At 40.5% G+C, this 20692-nt stretch overlaps 2 protein-coding genes across 3 annotated transcripts in view; one reads left to right on the plus strand and one right to left on the minus strand.

Moving 5' to 3' along the window:
* Window positions 1-20692, plus strand: part of LOC108596981 (exostosin-1) — a 54075-nt gene that overhangs the window by 31345 nt on the left and 2038 nt on the right. The window contains exons 3-5 of the mRNA XM_017983237.1: window positions 718-792; window positions 930-1056; window positions 2776-2895. Coding sequence (XP_017838726.1) covers window positions 718-792; window positions 930-1056; window positions 2776-2895 — 322 coding nt within the window. The remainder of the gene's footprint in view (window positions 1-717; window positions 793-929; window positions 1057-2775; window positions 2896-20692) is intronic.
* On the minus strand, window positions 9792-13812 carry LOC108596982 (lamin-C). 2 transcript variants are annotated; one of them, XM_017983239.2, is made up of 4 exons: window positions 13412-13812; window positions 11151-11745; window positions 10366-11091; window positions 9792-10212 (listed from the first exon to the last, which is right to left on the minus strand). In XM_017983239.2, exons 1-4 carry the CDS (start codon window positions 13810-13812, stop codon window positions 10066-10068), a joined length of 1869 nt encoding a protein of 622 aa, XP_017838728.1. In that variant the 3' UTR covers window positions 9792-10065. The 2 variants fall into 2 exon arrangements, with proteins under 2 accessions (XP_017838728.1, XP_017838727.1); XM_017983238.2 differs by having other exon boundaries at window positions 10283-11091.

Here is a 20692-nt window from a genome sequence, read left to right on the forward strand (position 1 = left end):
ACCCATTTGGGGGGCTAGTAGGGGCCAGCAGGGAGGCGTGGCAACATGCCTAACTACATGTAATTTTACGCGCAACTTCACTTGTAAGCGCTAATGCAGAGTGAGGGTGCGGGTGAGTGTGGGGACTACATACTCGCCGCAAGCTATACAAATGTTTGTGTTACATGGCGTATGCTTAATATGCAGCTTTGACCGCTTTGATTTGGCATTAAAGCTGGCATCAGCAGCAGCAGCCAGCACAGCACAGATTTGTGGTATTGTGGTGCGCTCGAATTGAATTACATTGCGTGTATGTGTGTGTGTGACTAGGCTTTGACTTTAGGTGTGAGTCTTATGGCCATTTGCTGCTGGCCATTAACCGATTAGCATTAAACGCAATCACTCTGGCATGAGGCATTTAATTGCAATTAATTTAGTCATGCGCTTGCTTTAAAGCTGCGCTGATTTCTATAAGCAAAGCAGACATAAGTTAAAGCAGTCACATTCACGGTTCAAAGTTCACCGTTCAATTGCATACAGTTATGCTTCATTTAAGCTGCCACATCGATCTCGGAACGACAAGCGCGCCAGTGTTCAATTAATTGCTGCAGAATGCCATTATGCAATGCCATGGCTCTTACTAATTTACATCCATGTCGTTTACACTCGCTGCGTTCTCTCCTTCACTTACTTGTTACCTTTTATACATTTTGCATTGTTTGCTTCATCTCACTTCAGATACGACTATGAGACGCTGTTGCAAAATTCCACGTTTTGTTTGGTGCCACGCGGACGTCGCTTGGGCTCGTTCAGGTAAGCACGAAAAAAAATAAATAAACACATAAAAAAGCGTTTTCATTTTACAGCTTATGGCCTTTTCATTGCGCCTTTATATGTATAAACCTATTTTATTTTTTTGTAATTGTTTTTTATATTTTTTTTTGTTGTAGATTTCTTGAAGCTTTGCAGGCTGGCTGCATTCCCGTGCTATTGTCCAATGCTTGGGTGTTGCCATTTGAATCGAAAATCGATTGGAAACAGGCTGCCATTTGGGCCGATGAACGGCTGTTGTTGCAGGTAAGCTTCAATATCATAAAATATATATAGCTGGGCGCTATCTATATAAAATATTGTATGCATGAGTTTGTGTGCATGTGTGTGTGGGTGTGCAGCATAAAATATGAAAACGCGTTGCGACTGATGCCCGTTTTGTCTACAAGTTTACTGAGTTTGTTTTGTTTGGCTTTTTGCTGTGTTTTTTTTTGTGCTGGGTAACCTACATCCGTAATAGGATTCTCTTAGCTATATGTGTGTGTGTGGGTGTGCGGCACCTGCAACCTGTGCTGTCTATTTATCAGCCACGCCCCGTTTGCTGCTGCTGTCAGTTGAACATTGTGTCATTTATTGACGATTTAATGTCTCTAAAAGCTCGACGCCATGTGTTGCTGCAACATGCAACAAAATAGTCTACCAGTCAGAAGTTGAGTTCATAAACAAGATCATTAGTTCAATTTAAAAAAATAAATGAGAATATTAATTGAGTTGCGCAATGCCAAAAGTTTGCTACACATTTACAATTAATTTATTTTAAATGCATTTTACGTGTAATAATTTATTTTAGCTGTATTTCCAAAAACGATAATTGAATGCAGCACAAAATATTATTTTCTGTGAAAATAAATGTTCAAATTATATAGTGAATGTTTTGTTGTATAATTTATGAAGATATGCATAACGTATGAAAATTAAATTAAAGAACAATTAGCTATTTTATATAAAAATGTGACTTAAATTTAGATAGCGTATGATATTTTTTATTTTAATTTATAAATTATTTTTTGTACTTGTCAAGCGAATAATCAAATTTGTATGTTCATGTCTTTGTTAATAGCAACAAGTTATATAATAAAATAATAACTATTTGACTGCTCAAGTAGTTCATTTATCTTTAGCTACAACTTTCTTTATTCTTATTGAATTATTTCCTATGCATGTGCATCGCGATTGATTCAAGATTAATCGCTTTAACTGCCAGGATTGCATTTTTTTGCACAACTGCTGCTGCCCTAGTTCTCAAAATAGAATGCGCTCCTGTTGCTGAAGCCTTGCTGACAAAAATTGCCTGCCATTCGCAATTGATGCATGAAAAATGAATCGTTAGTGCACGAAGATTGCAAAGACATTTGCTACGTTGCCCTGGACAGCTGCACACCTGTGTAGGTGTGTCTCTATGTATGTGTGTGTGTGCAGTTCGTGCCCTGGTCATTTTGTTTGCATTCAATGTTGCTGTTGTCGTGCTGAAATTTTCTATGGCTCTATTGCTGTTCCTGTTCCACTTTGAGTTCGCTTCGTATGGCTTCATTCGCGACACAGTCTTGGCGCATTGTTTGCCAATTGCATTGTCCTTAGCGTAGTTGGCATGTTTGCCTTTATAGTTTATTGGCAGGAAATGCAATTAATTAAGTTAACTTGAGCAGGAAACTTGAGCGAGCGCACACACAGCAGACGGCCAGACAGCAAGGCAGACAGACAGACAAACAGGCGGCAAACTCTTTAAAATGTTTCAATTTGTTAGCGGCATACGCTTTGGCATAATTATGATGAATGTCCTGCAGGCTAACGCTTAACTAATTACGCGCGTGTCAGTCAACTGCACTGCGGGCAGAGTAGCTCGCTGTCTCGCTGTTGTAATTAATGCATTGTGCTGTGGCTGAGCCGAGATTACGCATACGCCGCGTTGTAGCAACACAAGCTCTAATTAGCTGCATTTACATTCTCTTTTAATCTCTTACACAGGTGCCCGACATTGTGCGCTCCATTTCAGCGGAACGCATCTTCGCCCTACGCCAGCAGACGCAGGTCCTGTGGGAGCGCTACTTTGGCTCCATCGAAAAAATCGTGTTTACTACACTCGAGGTAAGTAGTACTACTTTGTTCAGTTTCTTTCTATTGCTCCCTTCATCTGTTCTCGCTGCATGTTACAACTTGTCGTCGTTGCCACAAAACATTCTTCATGCAACTTTGACATATTTTGGCAACGACTTTGCCTCGCATGTCGCTGTCGATGCAAAGCTGCATATGAACATAAGTTTTGCTCGCAAAATATGTTGTGGGCCCCCGCATACAATGCACAGTCTGTGCAATAAGTAGGCAGCCCACAAAGTTTGTCGCGCACAACGCTTAACACTGCCAAAAGTTTGTCAATGTACGACAGCTGCTGCTCTCGAGTTCTGCTGAGTTCTGATGAATACGTGTGCATATTTATATGGAACTCCAAGTTGGCGAGCATTTCTTATAAGAATTTAGTTCATACGTAAAATTCTTCGATTTACATATGCGCATAGAAAAGAACTGCATAACGTTAATTTAAATTAATTGGTGGTATTAATTCTTGGCGTGCTTCCTTTGATTCCCTTTTGATTATCGATAACTGATTAATACAAATATAAAGTTCAGTTAACAGCTTTAGCTCTTAAAACAGCTGATTGTATTCTTAGCTTAGTTTGATTAAATTTAAATTTCTGACACAATTCATAAAAATAAATTAGCTTAAGACACACACACACACTGCCAAACTGTAGCTATGAAATGAATTTACGTAAAACAATTTTCTGCTAGCGTTTGCATACGTTACTCTGAACGCTGAAAGCGAAGGCGCACACTTAAGTAGCAAATAGTCTGTTTATCTATGCGCCTCGCAAAGCCAAAAGTATCTGTTAGCTACTTGCTAAGTAGCAGCCATGGCTGACGCTGGCGCTAGCCGACTATTGAATTTGAATGTGGCACGTTGCGGGCTACGCCCAATGCACACGACATGCGATGCGAGTGGAGTAGACAAAACAGTTTTCTAAGGACCTCAAGCTGGGATGCGGTCTGGCAACAGGAAATCCAAACAGACTATTGAGCATAGAATGCTGCGATACGTATAAATAATGCAAACACACAGACACACATACGAACGCATATGTAAAGTTGTTTATATAAAATGAAAATGGCAAGCTGAGAACGCGACATGCAACAGTGACAAGTACGTTGAACGCTGTCGTCGCCGCTGACGACGATGAGGAGGCGAAGAGTGAGAGCGAGCAAAGCTGAACAGAACATTGCCAATGTTGATGATGAAGCCAAAACCCAACGTAACCAAACCGCCAACACTGGAGACCACTTTTCAACACTCAAATTGACACACGCACACACACACACCAACACACACAAGCAAGCGCAAGAGACAGTTACGAGGCTATGCGAATGCATGGGACATTCAATTTTGTGTAATCATCAGACGCAACGGTAGAAAAGGGGCGCTGACGACAGGATGCTGTAGCGCTTGGGCAGGATGCGGCTGCTACGCGAGCTGCTGTGGCGAATCTTTTAGCGCTGACAGACACATTAAAAAGTCGACGACATGGTCGGTCATGTGGTTTGCCCCACACTGAACGCTCTACGAGATTGACTTTTGTTTTCCCCTTACTTGCTAAAAATTATTTGCCTAGCAATAATCAATTTACAGTCAGCGTTTCGCATGTGTGTGTTGGTGTGTGTGTTAGCCAAATGAAAAGCAAATATTTGCCAGACTAACGTGAGCAGCTCTCTTTTCAAAAAAGTGACCAACACACGCACTCTCGGCTAACAAAATGTTGCGTATTGTTAACATAGTCAACCAGCTGCTGTTGCCACTGGACGCAGCACAAACATGACAGCCAGTCAGCCAGCCAGGCAGGCACCCAGGCAAGACTGTTGCTGCTGCTCCTTTTGCTAATTGGCAGCCAGCAACAGCAACACGCAGGCATTGACACACACACACGCTAAGAGTGCTATGCATGTGTGTGTGTGAGCTAATTTATGTCAGCTGCCTAGCTAATTTGCACTCCATTATTATTATTGGTTGGCCTTTTATCGGCAATACGTTAATTAGATTTGGCTCCTGCACGCTTTGGCGGTTTATAGCAAGTTCGGGTTAATTAAAAATTCTATAGGTGCTATGAACTGTTGTAAAATGTTTGTATTAAATAAATAGCTAAAAGTTAGTTTAAATATGTTTAATGCTGAGCTTAGGCCTTTAATAACTGTTTACATCAGATTTAAATTTATGATTACTCAAATGTTTGAAAATAAATTTTCAAAATAGCAAAAATTTCAGTTAATTAATTAAAACACAACGTTAGTTATTAAAACATAAAGATTAAGATTAAGATACAATATTAAAACAAATACATCTAGCTTCTAAGTTAAGAGATCTTAATAGAAAGATTGGTTACTTCAAATTAATATAAAAGCAATGTGAATTTGTTGTTTATATTTTTTAACAAACACTAAGAAAACTGCTATTCGTAGCGTAATTAGATTCCGACTTGGGAAACTAAAAAAGCTACTTCTAACAAAGTATTAATTAAATAAGTTTGCTATTCTTACAAAAAGAGCAAAACTTTGATAGTTACAGCAGCTAACAAATGGCTACTACACAAACTTAAACTGTTAGACAACCCTAACATTGTTATCGATAGTCTTGAGAGGCAACACGATGTATCGTTGCCTAGCTTTATGCATGTAAATAGTTTTGATTGATGTTAATAAATAAATATCAATTAAAGCTTTTGGCTTAAAATATTTATTTAACTCAAGTTGCTGTTGACTGTTGATATTTTTGCAATCTGTGTTGGCTTTTAGCACATAAATAAATAAGATCTGACTTTAGCAAAGCTTTTAGGCCTGTCTGCATGCGTTGAATGTTATAAACAATAAATTTACATTAGCATGCAGTTTGTTCTTATAAATTTGATGGGAATATGTTGTGGCATCAGCAAGTTCATTGGCCATTGTGGCAGCATTGAAATTCCAGAAAAGTGCAACTAATGCAAGCATGCAACATTTTTTTTTTCTGCTACACACACATACGTGCAACATGTATGTGTATATAGCCTTGAGCAGCGCGTTGCTGCAAGTTTGATTTATGCGTCGCGATTAAAAAATGAATTGTGGCATTTTCGACAGGAGAAAATGGTCACGCCCCGCCCATCAGCTATATGTTATTGTTATATGTAGGTGTGTGTGTGTGTGTGTGTTCCTGGGTGGCACGTGTGGCACGTAATGCGATGCAACCCTTTGGGCCATACGTTCCACATTTTGCATATGCCAAATATGCAGCTGCTGGTCAGCCTTGCTACACCCTGTGGCTTTAATATGAAAAAACTTTTTGTGCACATATTTGTTGAAAAATAGTTGATGTGTCCTGGTCCTGGTCCTGGCTGCCTGTGGCCTGTCCTGGCCTCGCTTGCCACATCACGTTGCTGTCTGGGCACCCAAAGCTGAATTTATGCATAGGCCCAGACGCTGGCAAAGCGGCGCTTGCTAAGCTTAAATTACGCTCATATGTCTGGCAATTTGCTTTTTATTAATCAAACGCATATCAAAGCGCAAAAATGCTCAAAAAACTTAACAGCAGGACCTCTCACATACATAGCTGTGTGTCCCCAGACATGCGAGTTTATTTTCTTGCTATTTTTATTTTGAGCAGGCAAATCACGTCGCTGCTGACAGGCGGCAGACAACAAGGACACGCCCTAGCAGCAGCAAAATCTAATAACCTTTTAGTCTAATAGCTTAGACCCAAAACACAAACAGACACACACACAAGCACAAATACACATATGTATATGCCTTAGTGTGACTGTTGCTGAGCAGGCATGAAGTATGCGCATCCTTGTTGCTGCTGCTTAAGGCTCATTCAGGCAGCAAATTGATTTAGGCATTAACAAGCCTACGCACAAGCAAATACTTGCCATAATTTTTGCGCTTGCTGTTTTTCCTGTTCATTTCCGCAGAACTGAAAAACAGATACGAAAATATATATAGCAGGTACTACTAGCTATAGCCCACAAGTGCTCTGGAACTCTTTTTGTGGGCGTTGAACCGCAACTGGCAGCTGATGTTGGATTTTGTTTTGAGCTTGCCAGCAGCTGCTGCTGCCGCTACTACTACCAAAGTCAACAAGCTAACAGGGCTAAACAGGGTTATTTCAAGCACTCTGCAAACAAGCAGCACAACAACAACCCAAACCTGAACCACAAATATACTCGTAATGGGTTAAAAGGTGACCCAGCAAGAAAGGCAGCCTGCCAGCATGCTGGGGCTATAAATGATGGGGTTAAACGTCAGCTGGACGCCAAAACAAATTAAGCAGTTATTTTTGGGGTTTTAGGCGCTATTTAGCACTCAGCAGACAACATTCAAGAGTCGAGTCGAGCTCAGCTTTTGTGTTCTGCTCTGTGCATTTGTCATTTAAGCATTTAAGTGAAACTGTCAGTCATTCGGCAATCGCTGATAATGATGCATGACTTGCAAATAGCTGTACTGAGAGTAATTAGGACATATTTCTTTGTTATGCAGTGGCTTTCCAATTGCTATCGATTGCTTTATGCTATCGATAATCAACTTGGCATAATTAAGTAACTAGAATTTATAGGCTGCAAGTTCAATTTACATTCAGTTGAAAATTTTTTCTGCCAAGACTTTTTGCATATTGTTTACATTCTAGTTAAACTAAATTTAAACTATAATTTATTAAGCTAGATTGAATATAGAGTTCCAAGATATTGAATGGTGGCTGCCAAACAATTACAATAGTTAATTGGATTTACTCAAAATTCGTAACATTTGAATTTATGCATGCATTTCTTTTTTGAATTTATTTATTTTATTATGTTTAAAGATTATAAAAAGATCTCTTACGCATTTTAGTTGCAACATAAATGAAAAATGAGCATTAGAAATGTAAATATAAAAATCTCAGCTCTCAGTCATGCTTATAAATCCAATTAAATATTAAAATCAAGACAGCTGACAAATGACAAAGAATGTGTAGCTGTGACCACAAGAATTGTTGCTTGTGTGCCTTAGCCTGATGGTTCCTTGAGAAAATAATCGTAGTTACAATTCGTTTCGTTGGTTCCGGTATGGCCTGATCCGCAGATTTGCATAATTTTATTGTGTGCTGAACTTTGGCGTCTAACCCAAAAAGCTGAATACACAATAAAACACACACACACACACAGAAACAGCTGTACATGTGTGTGTGTGTGTGTATAAGTAAAGCAACCGCAATGTTGTAGCCACAAAGCGAGCTGTGAAAGGAGAGAGAGAAACGGGGCGAGGTCATTCATAGACCACTTACCAACTTTGCCATATCCGCTAGCTATTGCCCAAAATCTTTGCCTAAGCCTAAAAGTCTCAAAGTGTGTGTCTTTGTGTGCGTGTGACCGATAAGCGTGTTGGTGTGTGGTGCACTTAAGTTGCACAGTGACCAAATGTTAAAGTTCGAAAATGGACAGCAAACCACAATAAGCCAGCCACCTAGCCCCTGCCACGCCTCCCCCACACAGCCTTTCACTTAATTCAAACTGCAAGCTAAAGCTGTGTGCGTGTGTGTCTGTGTGTTATTGTTATTTTGTATGTGTGTGTGTGAATGTGCAATGCCTGGGCGACTCCTTAGGCCAAGCTGTGGGTTAAAGTTTCTTCGCTGCACAAAAATATGTTGCCTACTTTTAGGCAGCTGTCCAAAAAACTGCTATGCTCTGTGTATTGGTGTTTGTGTGCGTGTGTGTGTGTGTGTATCCGTGTGGGTGTATATGAGTTTATCAACTGCTGCTGCTTAAGTTTTGTTGTGTTGCTTGCGTCGTTGAGATTTGCATTTCAAAAGCATTGTGGGCGTCAACACGCCCAGTTAACTCTTATACTCACACACACACACACTCACACATACAAGCACACGCACACTGCTGTACACCTGCATAGTGGCAACAACTTATTACTTTAACTAATCCTATTATGCGCAAGCAAACGTGCGCCCAAGCGCCAGAGAACTTTTACTGCAACTACTTTGAAGTTCTACGCCTCACCGACTCAGCTTACACCCACGCACTCTTGCCTTCTCTTTCACTCTCGCTGTTTGTCCACTTGTCCGTTCATTCATTCCATTGAATCGTGCGCTCATCCAAGCGCCGCTAAGTTGTCTTAGTAGCTGCTACCGCTGCTGCTACAGTTGCAATTGCACAGTAAAAAATAAATCTCCACTTGCTTAAAAGTTCGCCATTTACTTTGTCAGCGGCTAACCTAGTTTCAACCGACACTAATGTGGTTTATGTTTAGTGCACAAGTAAAAATATAAACACAAACATATATAATGTTTAAAAGAAATGAGCATGAAATTTGGTTGACATTTAATAAGCTGCAAAGCAGCGAAAAGCTTTAAATGAATTTGTTTAATTAGCAAATTTCATTTGCGCAATAAATAAAAGTAATCTTCTTATGCAGAGTTTAGCTATTCATTGTTCGCATAAATTTGAAATTTAGTTTCAAATAAATACTTTCGACTAATTCCGTCAACTTAAGTACAGTTGCCAATTTGTTTATAAATTGGCAAGCATTCAAAATATTTATAAATAAATCAATCGTCATCGGCGAGTTATTTAAAACCAGCAGACAAAATGTTATACAAATATAAAGTTGCTAAGCAAATATATATTTTGTTATTATGAGTCCTTCAGCTCAATTTTCGCAGTGCTCTGCCCACTGTAGTTAATTTCACCTGCTTACTGTCCAGTTTGCTTTGGCTTTGGCTTGTAGGGCAAAGTTTGAGTTGAAAGAAAATGCCGCGACAGCAGAGCTAAAGTTTTGCTTGGGATTTTACTTTTTGAAGCAGCACACCAGCGAGTCCTGAGTTTGTTTTCTTGCTGCTGTTCTCGGGTAAAGTTTATGGCGCCTTTAATTGAATTCAGCACATGTTTCCAGCGAGTTTTGCAAACAGTTGATTTGGTTTTTGTACTCGTACATCATTCATTTTATTTTAAACCAAATGCATTACTTGTTTGTATGTGTGTGTGGATTTTTAACATTTATAAATACAGCGAATTGTTTGAACAATTAAGGCATAATTAAACATACGTACATAGTTTGATTGTATTACATTAATAGTTTAAGTTTTGATATGCATCAAAGGAGGCCACAATTTGTCGTCTGCAGTGAATGTCTCAAGCAGTTGATGAGTTTGTTTGTGTGTGTTGGTGTGTGTGTGTGTGTCTGTTGGTGTGTTTAGAAGAGCATGGAAAAGAGACTTCTTACGCCAGTGGAGCCTACTCCGGAACCGGCGGTAAAGCCGGTGCCGGGCGCTCCGCTTGTGCGATGCCGCGAGACATGGCTGGAAACGTTAGCACGGACACGGTCGTAGCTGGCAACATCCTGTAAAGCATAAAAAACATATAAATAGATTAATGGCTTGTCGGCTGAGCACTCTGGGGGTTTTGCGTACTGGTCGAGCACAAACTCGAGATGCTTGCAGTGGCGGCAGATGTCACAAGTGCCGCATGTGTTGTATATGGACAGTACTCTCACCTCTTTGTCGGCGTTGGCCAGCACCGAGCGCATCGAGTTGGCCACCGGCCACTTCTTCTTCATCACCAGATTGTTGGGTGGGTCATGTGCAGCGCCGGCATCGACCGACCAAATGGTTACAGTTGCGCCGCCCAGCACCTTGGAGCCGCGTGAGAATTTAAATGCCAGCTCCTCGTCGCCAGCAATGCGTGTCAGCTGCCAGCCCGTCAGATTCATTTCCTCGCTGCCCTTGTTGTGCAGCTTGATGAAGCGACCCTCGGTGTCGGCTTCCATAATCTCCAAATCGCCCTTGGCGGCGGCATTGACCGAGTACTCGGACAGCGTGCGATCCTCGCTCTCATCGATGACAGTGCGACGACGCTTGACAGCGCCGGAGCCGCTAATGCCGGGTGTAGCCGAGCGACGACCGCTGGGCGTAATGCGGCCCGAGCGGGAGCCACCGCTGGCGCTCAGATGGCTGGCGCCATTGCTGGAAATGCCCGAATCTGTGCCCGGACGGCCGGGTGAGGTAATGTTCAAGCGACGCTCCTCGCCGCACAGCAGCTTGTCATAGGCAGCCAGCTCCAGATCCAGCGACACCTTAATGTCCATCAGATCCTGGTACTCCTGCAGCTGCTGAGCCATCTCATTGCGCATGCGCTGCAGATCCGCCTCCAAAGCGGCAATGTACTGATTATGACGCTGACGCTCCGTGTCCAGCAGATTCTCCAGCTCACGTATGCGCGCCTAAGCAAAGACAACAAGCTATAATAAATATATTTCCTATGCGTGTGCTGGCTACTTACATTGAGACTAGCATTGTCGCTCTCCAGGTCGCGCATTTTGTTGTTCAGTCCATCGATCTTGGTGCGCATCATGCGCACTTCCTCTGTGGCATGCAACGAGCCCTGTGCGGCGCGTGCGGCAGCTTGCTTCAGATTTTCAATCTCATTGTCGTACAGCAGCTCAATCTCCTCACGATTGCGCGCCATTTGTGCCTCGTACTGATCGCGCAGCTCCTGCAGCGACTGTTGCAGCTTGTCCTCATACTGGCGCGCAAGGCGTCCATCGATCTCGCTGATTTCGATCTGGCGACGCGAACGTGTCTCGGTGAGCTCCTGTGAGTGCACCTGATCCTTGAAGGCCAGCTCCTCGCGCAGACTCTGGTTCTGGTTCTCGAGGTCAACACGTGCCAGCGTCTCTGCCTCCAGCTGCTTGCGCAAATCGTCCAGCTGGCGACGCAGGCGTTCATTCTCAAGCATCAGATCCTTGTTCTGATCCTCGAACTTTTTGCGATCGTTCAGCGCTTGATTGTATTTGCCGTTGACTTCATTGAAGCGAGATTCATAAAGACGCGCATTATTCTCAGCAACTGTAGCCTCCTTGGTCTTTTTATCAAGTCTAAAAATTGAAATAAATAAAAAATTAACAAATTACTCATCGACATTTATCAGTGTGTGTGACGTCAGCTTGCTAAACAAACAAATACAACAACACTGCTTGCGCTCCCTCTGCCATTCTCTCTCTCTCTCTCTCTCCCATTCGCTTTAGTTTTGTTCTTTGCTTGCCTTGAAATCGTCACATGCCATTAGCATAAAGTAGCGAAGCTATTTTTTGCCCAGCATAAGCAAATCCCACTCTGCCTCGCACTCTCTGCTTTGCTCTCCTAACTTAATACGCATAATTAATGTGCGCTCTGCCATTTTAATATTTTATATATGCAACTGAAAAACAAACTTGTTTATTTGCTTAGCCAAAAAAATTCCACAATGCGACGACGACTGTCGTCAACGCGGGGCTCGTGTCTTGCACGTTTTTAAAATTATTTATAGCCCAAATTAGCCACAACAAACATAACACACTATTTACTTATTTAAATATAATTGAGCGTCAAGTATTTGTTTATTATTTTTTCGCCTTAAAAGTCGCTTAGACACTGCGGCGCCTTTTAAGGCAACTTGCCCCCAGTTTGTTTGTAAATTGGTTTTGTAACTTTTGTTACATTACTTGACGAAATAGCCAAAGTAAATAAACATTCTATTTTGGTTGTTTTTTCTTTTCTTGTTTGCTGGCTGGCTAATCAACAATTTCAGAAATAGCCAAGGTTAGGAAATTGTGTGCGTGTGTATGCGCAATATATTAAGTATACGTATAGCTGGCCCTGCTTCCATGACAGCTGCACATAAATAAAAATGTGCGACCTAATTTTGCATAGCAGAGTTTATAATTGAACTAAACATAAATGTTGAAATATTAAAACAAAAAGAAATTGCAACATTTTGTTTTAAAAATAGTTGCATAAATCTATAATTGTTTACGCACAAAGAACAAAGCGCCATTTATCTATGCGCACAAAGTATCAACAGCATAATTAAGCCCGCAGCAGCAGCAGCAGCTTATAAACAAACAAATACAAATATATGTTTAATACCCGTAGTAGTTAGCAGCAAAAAAAAAAATAAACCGCAAAAATAAATATTGCCTTTGATGATGATAACAACAAACGCACTCGCTGACAAATACAGCAAATGTGTATTGCCCAAAAATTCCGATTGTTGACATCATAAGCCCCCGTCCCCACCACCCCCTTAAACCGGTATTACACGTTGCCTGGGCGCACAAAACTCTAAATATTACAAAATACATAAAAAGCAACGTAGCGCGCTATTTTTGCTGCGTATGACATCATGAACAAATATTGAACTGAATAGCACACGGCTACCTTGAAAGAGTTCACATGGCTTGCTTAGACGCAATTTCTGGAGTTAAACTCGGCATTAGTCTAACCCATATAAATGTGCTCAATAGCCATAGGCCTAGTAGGCCTAGCAGCTCTCTTGCTCATTGGAGGTTTCTCGAAGCGCAAATGCATAAAATAAACAACAAAACCAAAGAGAGCGAGTGCGAGAGAGCGCGACCGCCATGTGCTTCGAATGACATCAGCGGCTCACACACACATGTGCATGCCTGTGTCTCACACCGACATGACATCATTGCGTCGAGAGTCTGATAAGTGAGCTTTTGTTTAAGCATTTTTGTTTGTGTTGTTTTTTTTTTTTTGCTTTACCTCTGCTTTAAATCATCGTTTTCCTCCCACAAGCGCTTGATATCGATCTCTAGCTTGGCCTTCTCTTTGGCCGTCTCATCGAGCAGTTTGCGTGCAGCGGACAGTTCCTTTTCATAGACCGCCTTGATGTTCGAGGTCTCGCGGTTGACTGTCTCCTGTGCAATCTGCAGCTCCTGTGTGAGGCGTCCGTTCTCGTTCTCCAGATTGCGCATGCGATCAATGTAGCAGGCGAGGCGATCATTTAAATGCTGCAGTTCCTCCTTCTCCTGCATGCGTGTGGTGCGCGTGGGGCTGGTGGGACTTGTCGCGCCACCCATGCGACCCGACGATGTGCCACCCACAGGTGTGGACGTGGATGCGCGTGAAACGCGCGTATTTACTGTAACGCGACGTGCGGACATTTTTGTTTACAAAATTGACTTCTACAATTGGACGAATTAGACGAATTAGGGGTTTTAAGTACGCTTATGCTTAAACGAATTTTACAATTGTTTTTTGTTTTTACGTTATGCTAGCTCGATTTCTCAGTTTAGTTTCAGTTTTAGTTTTATATTTTAGTTTCTAGCTTGCTGTCTAGGCACGTCCGCTTGCTTTGACTGTTGAGAAATTACTGTGTGCTGTACTCAAACGAAAGTCACGTCATCATCATCGACGAAATTAGTCGCCGCCGCCTCTGTCGGCAGCGGTCATAAAGAAACCAACAACAGCAACAAGACTGCTAAGCGCTCTCAACTAAATCGAGAGAGCGCAGCGCTCGCTCTTTCACAACACTTTTGTTGTTTGGCCCCCTCGCTGCTTTGCTTAGTTTATTTTTCTTCTCTCTCTCTCACTCACTGTCTGGCGGCCTAGCTAGAGCGCGCATAACTTTAATTGAAGTTATTTTTGTGTTTTGCTTTATCTTTCAGCTTTAATGCACGCACTGCCTTACATTACATTCCTCAATGGTTCAAGGTGTGAAAGAAGCGCAAACAACTGCGCGCACAGTGGAGCAAAGTTTTTGTTTCAAAACAAATATTGTGCACTCGCTTTAATGCGTTTGCTCTCGCTACTCAATTGGTCTATTAGGCTAGGCTAAAATTATGAAATATGCCCACCCACACGTAAATTGTTTGGGCGCCCAATGTCAACTTGTCATAAATGAAATATTTATTGACATGTTTGGTTATTTGGGCCGCAGAGCTAGGCGCACAACTGCTGCTCAACTGTGCTCAACAGCAATAACAATAAATTTAAAACGACAACAACAATAACAACAGTTAGGAACATGCAGAGAGACAACTGTATTAGTTAACGCAGTAGAAAGTCTGGCATGCTATCTATCTCTCGCTCTCTAGCTTTGTTTTTAGCGGTCGCAAAAATATTTTTATAGCCGGCAAACTTTTTACACACACACGCACACATACATACATACATACCTGCAATTTATCAGCTAGAGAGCATGTTACAATTTGTGCCTCTCTCTCTCTCTCATGCTCACGCTCTTGACTTTCACAAAGTGTGCTTTGCCTTGCTATTTTGTTTTTTCTTTCGTTTTTTTTTGTAGTTTTTCTCTCTGTTATTGTTATTGTTGCTGAAACAGTTATAGTCAGCTGGCTTTAGCTGCAGCTAAAGGGCTTATCGGTTACGTGCATACGTCACAGCTTTAGAGCAATTGCTCTGCGCTCGCATTCACTCTATGTGACGTCATCAAATTATTTTTAATTATGGCATCTCAGCTGCTTGTGCTTCTGCTTATTCTTGTTGTTGTTAGCATTAGCATATTTATGCTTTGTCTTAACAAACTCGGTGCGTAAGTGTGCGTAATGCGGGTACAATTTAGCTAATTAGTTTTAATTAGCTTTGGCCAAACAGAACCGGTGCTTAATTGTTTTCGTTTGCTTTTTTATTGTTTTTGCTTTGCTTTTTATATTTGTTTGTTGCGTGCTGGCAATGCGCTTATCTTTAGCTATTATCTTTTGAAATCTAATACTCAAGGGCCTAGCAAGTTGCATTGCAATGGCAAATTGTTTATTCGCTGCTTAATTTGATTACACATTTAGTGAGCAATAATTGATAAGATTTTTGTAAATGTAATGGAATTAAAGGCAAACAAAATAAAAGCATACATTCAACAATTTATGCTACAAATTAAATTTTCAGCATTTTTTCTAGCAAATGCTGTTACTGAATTTAAATTCAATTTATTTGCTGCAGGCTCTAGGTTCTGTTTGATTGTTTTTCTCAAGAAAATTTAATTGTATGCAATGTAAATTGACTATCAATATTTATGCTTTGTGTATTTTCTGTTTTGTTATGCTCATGATTTGTGTATATTGACTGTCTATAAAAATCAAAATCTTAAATTGAAATTTTCTAGCCGCTTCTGCCCTTTGTTGTTATTTTTTCGCTGCTGCTTATCACAGTTTGTCTAACCAAAACTTGTTTTAAACGAATTTGTCAAACTTTAGCCGTTGTTGTTGTTATTGTTTGGTAATGTCGACATCGCCGAAGTTTGCCGGCTGAGCAATAATGACATCATCGTCAGCTTAAAACTTTAAACTCACTCTCAAGGCAAATGACGTTATAAGAGAGCTGCCAGCGAAGCTCTCAATAAACAAAATCGCAAAAGTCATTGCACCAAAGTGTATTAGTACAGTTGATAACCATAACTGAAATGTTGTCTAATATCGATTGCTATTAGCACAAAGCTGTCGCAAAAATTTGTTGCCAGCTTTCGCTTAATTAACATGAAGTTCAAAGCGATAAATATTTGCACAAAAAAAAGTTATATTTAAATAAAATGAATTGACAATAAGTAGAACAGTTTTGTTGCTAGTTTGGCAAATAGATACCCTAGATACCACTTTTTATAATTATCTTGTGTAAATTGTTATGTGCATATGCTCAATTTGAATTTGTTGGCAGCGTATACTGAAATGAATTTAGCTTAAATTGCATTCAAATTCAGCTTTGTATTTTATTTCATTATTAATTCTTTTTCAAATGTGCTGTCGCATGGCTAAAAACCACAGCGCAAATAAACAAGTTACAAGTAAGATAAAAGCAAATAAAACAAACAGTCAACAAAAAGTGAATGAAACCAGAAATAAAATGTTTGGCTAAATTTTGACTTTGAAACAGAGCAGCTTTATTAAATGTTTAAGTGCTTTAAAAGCACATGCAATTTAAAATGTTGTTTATTGTTCGAAAATCATTTAGTAACGTGCTTATAGCTCACATTGCAATTTACAGCACATAAATTGCATGCAAATTTTATATAGCGTGAGTGCACACATAAGTATTTGTAATATATATACTTTTTTACCAATTTAGTTTGGAATTTATTTTATAATTAAACACTGCATAGAGCTGTTCGCTTGTTTATGCAAATGACGCTGCGGCGTGAAGGGACAAAGGGCGACGGAAATGGGTTTTTGTGTATTACGCATACGCCATGTAGACTGCACATCTTCGATGTTTGTTAATTTACAAGTAATGCTGAAATAAAAGTTATTTTTATGCTATCTACGCTTCCTTACTGCTGTGAGCTGCTTTATTTATTTTATTTCTTTCATTTTTGCTATTTGCATCAGCAGCTGACAAAAAGTTGAAAGCATTTACATATTTTTTTTTGTTGTTGCTGCTGCTGTTGCTGCTACTCAACATAAGTTAATTTAATGTTTGTCTTATGCTGAGATCTGGCCTAATGTTGCTGTTGTTGTTGCAGTTGCATGTTGTGTGCAAAACTTTTGCATTTGGTTGTTGCTTGTTTTGGTGTCGCGTTTTCGCTGCTGTTGCTCCACAGCAACTGCAAATTTGATGTGTGCGCAATTTATTCACTCCATCTACAGCTGTCGACTTGCACTTTGAACTTTTACAAAACCCAACAAACCAGATCTTACTCCCCCTGCCACGCCTCACACTTAGAGTAGTACACACATGTTTGGATTTTATGCATATTTATGTGTATGTGTTGCGAACTGCGTTTATGCGCGCCACTTAAGTTGAGCTGCATTTAAATCAAGTCCAAGTACTCAACAGCGTTGCCAGACTAACAGCATTTAACATGTGAAGCTGCTGAACAGAGCTCTAGATCACTATCGATAGTCAGCAATCGATGCACTTTACATTGTGTTATTTAACATAACATGGAGCAAATGTAAACTAATCGTGTCATCATCAGCTGTAAATGCTAGTTCACTTACGCTTACTGAATTTGTCTCAGTGCAGCCACTTGAACTGCATACAAAGTACATGTAAAACTTATTTGCTGTTGCAAATTGTAAGTAGCAGCCACACTATGTCTTTTTCTCGAACTATGCAACGCAATTAGTTTTGTGTTAAATTCGTTTTCTTAGACAAAGCTTACAAAGTAATTTATTTTGGCAAAGCCAAATGCAATTTGCAAGCCTAAAAAGTAGCAAAGTAAGCAAAAGCAATGAGAAAAAATTCAACTTTAAGTCAGCGGGGGCTTTAAAGTGTTATACATAGTATATATGCTAAGCATATATACATATATATATCCATATCCAGCTGAATTGCATTTGCATAAGCAGTTTGGCACGCCCCCTCTTCTCCCTTTTGCCCCACTTACCTGTTTTATTTGCACACATTATGCGCTCTATTGAGTTTTGGCGCGCAGGTAAGCGCCCAATTTTCGCTTCCCCCAAAGTTCCCAGTTTGTCACCCAGTTTGCTTAAGTAGTTCACAAAAATAGAAGTTGCCTAAAAAATGAAATTCAACTGGCTGCCAACTTGTTGAGAAAGAGAGCGAGAGCAGCTCACATAACATTTGGAAAGTGCAAACGTTCAACTGCAGGCTGCTTTTCTATTTGCCTGTGCCCAGCCCCTCTCTTCCTCTTTAATTTTTGCCAACGGCGTAAAGTGGGTAACGTAAATTTTTGTGTTGAGGCTGCCAAACGGTGCGAGCTTTAAGCCAATTAATGCACTCTGTTAGCCAATTAAAATGGCACAACGGCGGCGGCCTCTGACCTGACCAGGCAGGCACAAGAGCCTAAACCCTGCCTGCATATATGCATATTGCATAATTGAATCATAGACAAAACGCGCTGGAGTCGGGAGACTGCGACGGCGGCTGGCTGCTCTCAATTATGCTGCAACGTCAACAGCAGCAAGATTGACTTAATTATGTCAGACATACGCAAACACAAACATACGCGCGTGTACACTAAAGCGAAAGTCTCACACTCGACTTGAAAAGGTAAATAAACACGCGCGCAGTGCATACTTTTAGGCGGCACGCCAACCCCAACCCCGACCAAGCCTCAGCTCTTTTGCCTTGATTATGCCTGGCAACCAAGCCAGATAGCAGCAGCAGCAGCAGCAAAGCTGCTACAAAAATAATACAGTACCATAATATAAAAGCAAAATAAAGCATGAGAAATACTAAAGAAATTATAATTACAATATATGTATGTATGTAAAGTCAGGCACTTGAGACGCGAGTGCAGCATAGAGACACACTCCGCATGAATAGTGGAGAGCTGCTGGATGAAAACTATGGCAACCAAGTCAGCTTGCTGGGCTGGGCTGGCCTCGCAAATCAGCAGCTTAAGTTGGAATGCAGTGCAGTCAGCATAATGAAGAACTAAAGCTTTGGCTAATGAATGATAAAAGTTAAGCCCAACTTGTAGTTGAATATAATATATAATACCTGTATATAATGATTGCAGCTAAAGCATTAATAGGGCAAACATTCTTAAAGAGCGTCTGCTTAAAGTTTACAGCATTAAATGGAGTTAACAGCTGTAATGCGCAATGTTAAGCAGGAGCGACTGCTTAAAGTTTACAGCATTAAATAGAGTTAACAGATGTAATGCGCAAAGTTAAACAACAGAGCAAAATAGGGACAGAGAGAATAGAGAGCATAGCTTCTAAGCTTCCAATTAGTGAGCGCTTCGACTGCAAATGACAGATAAGCGCAAGTTTTCGATTGTCTAGAGCTTGGCAAAAAGAAATATTAAATAATATGCTTATGCTTTGTATTTAGAGAAAGAAACGAAACGAAAGAAAATAAACGAAAGATGTTAAATGATTGACTGGCTTGCATTTGATATCTACATACAAAATCAGCTTCGTGTTATCTTTTATTAAAAAAAACAAACAATATGCACTTGAATTGTAAATTATGTTGTACTATTTATATGAACATAGCTGTAACACTTTTGAAGACATTTGATATGTTAACAGCTTCAATTACAAGCAATAAATACGCTTTGCTTAGAGAAATGTTAGACCAAAATCTCAAGAAATGTTTTTCTTACATTTTTAAGTAGTTGATTACAAATATTTCTATTATTTGCTGCATACAATTCAAGAACTCACATGTAATTGCATTCATTATATTCTCAGTGCTGTATATGCAGCCAATCAATGTGAAAGTATAATGCAGTGTACTTGAATTCAAGTATAGCTCCTTTTTGGCTCCCTCAACAATTGCGCAAATTGCAAATTTTCATTAAAATTTCAGCAACATATTGTGTGGCTCATTTTCCTGCTGCTGCTGTAAGTGTGTTTACAATCTAACAATGTTTCAAGTGGGCTGCCAAAGTGGGTGTGGCAACAAACTGCATTTTCCGTTGCCCAAAGCAACCTGTACATGTGCCCAGCTCGTTATTCATTCGCTAAGCATGTGTGTGTGTGTGTGTGTTTGAGTCAAGAGTAGCAATTAAAAATGCATTTGCTCAGGGGACACAAAGGAAAAAAAGAAGCGAAGAACTAGCACAGAGTTGGGAAAATTGCGTGCAGCAAGTTTAACTAACATGAGCAGATATACATATATATATGCTATATATGTTTATATGTATGTTTAATTCACGCGCTGAGCGACAAATTAACAGGCGTTAATGACACGCGTTGCCCGGGCTACGCCACAGAGCTCTGAGCTGGGAATTCCCCCCGGCTGGGCTTTGTCTATAACTTGGGCGAGAGAGGAACGACTTCCTGTGCGCTTAACGGAAGCCTGTGGCCAGCCCAAGTGCTTGCCGCAGCATTCAGGGATATACCGAAGCGCGCATCCTTTTCGGTGCTAGCAGCTGCGTCAAGCGGAAAATTGGGCAACAGCTTTGGCGGCCTTTGAATTAATGCACATAAAATCCAAACTGATAGCCGCGTTAACAGCTCCAACTGTCTGTCTGTCTGTCTGTCTGTCTGTCTGTCTGTCTGTCTGACTGACAGGCTGAGGGTCTGAAGTGGCATTGGAAACGCAATTTGGTTTGCCAATTGGCAAGTGGCAAAAGTGCTGAAGCGTTCATTAAGCAATCAATTGGCAATCGTCTTGCCA

This window comes from Drosophila busckii, chromosome 2R (assembly GCF_011750605.1).
Source record: "Drosophila busckii strain San Diego stock center, stock number 13000-0081.31 chromosome 2R, ASM1175060v1, whole genome shotgun sequence".
NCBI classification, from domain to species: Eukaryota; Metazoa; Arthropoda; class Insecta; order Diptera; family Drosophilidae; genus Drosophila; species Drosophila busckii.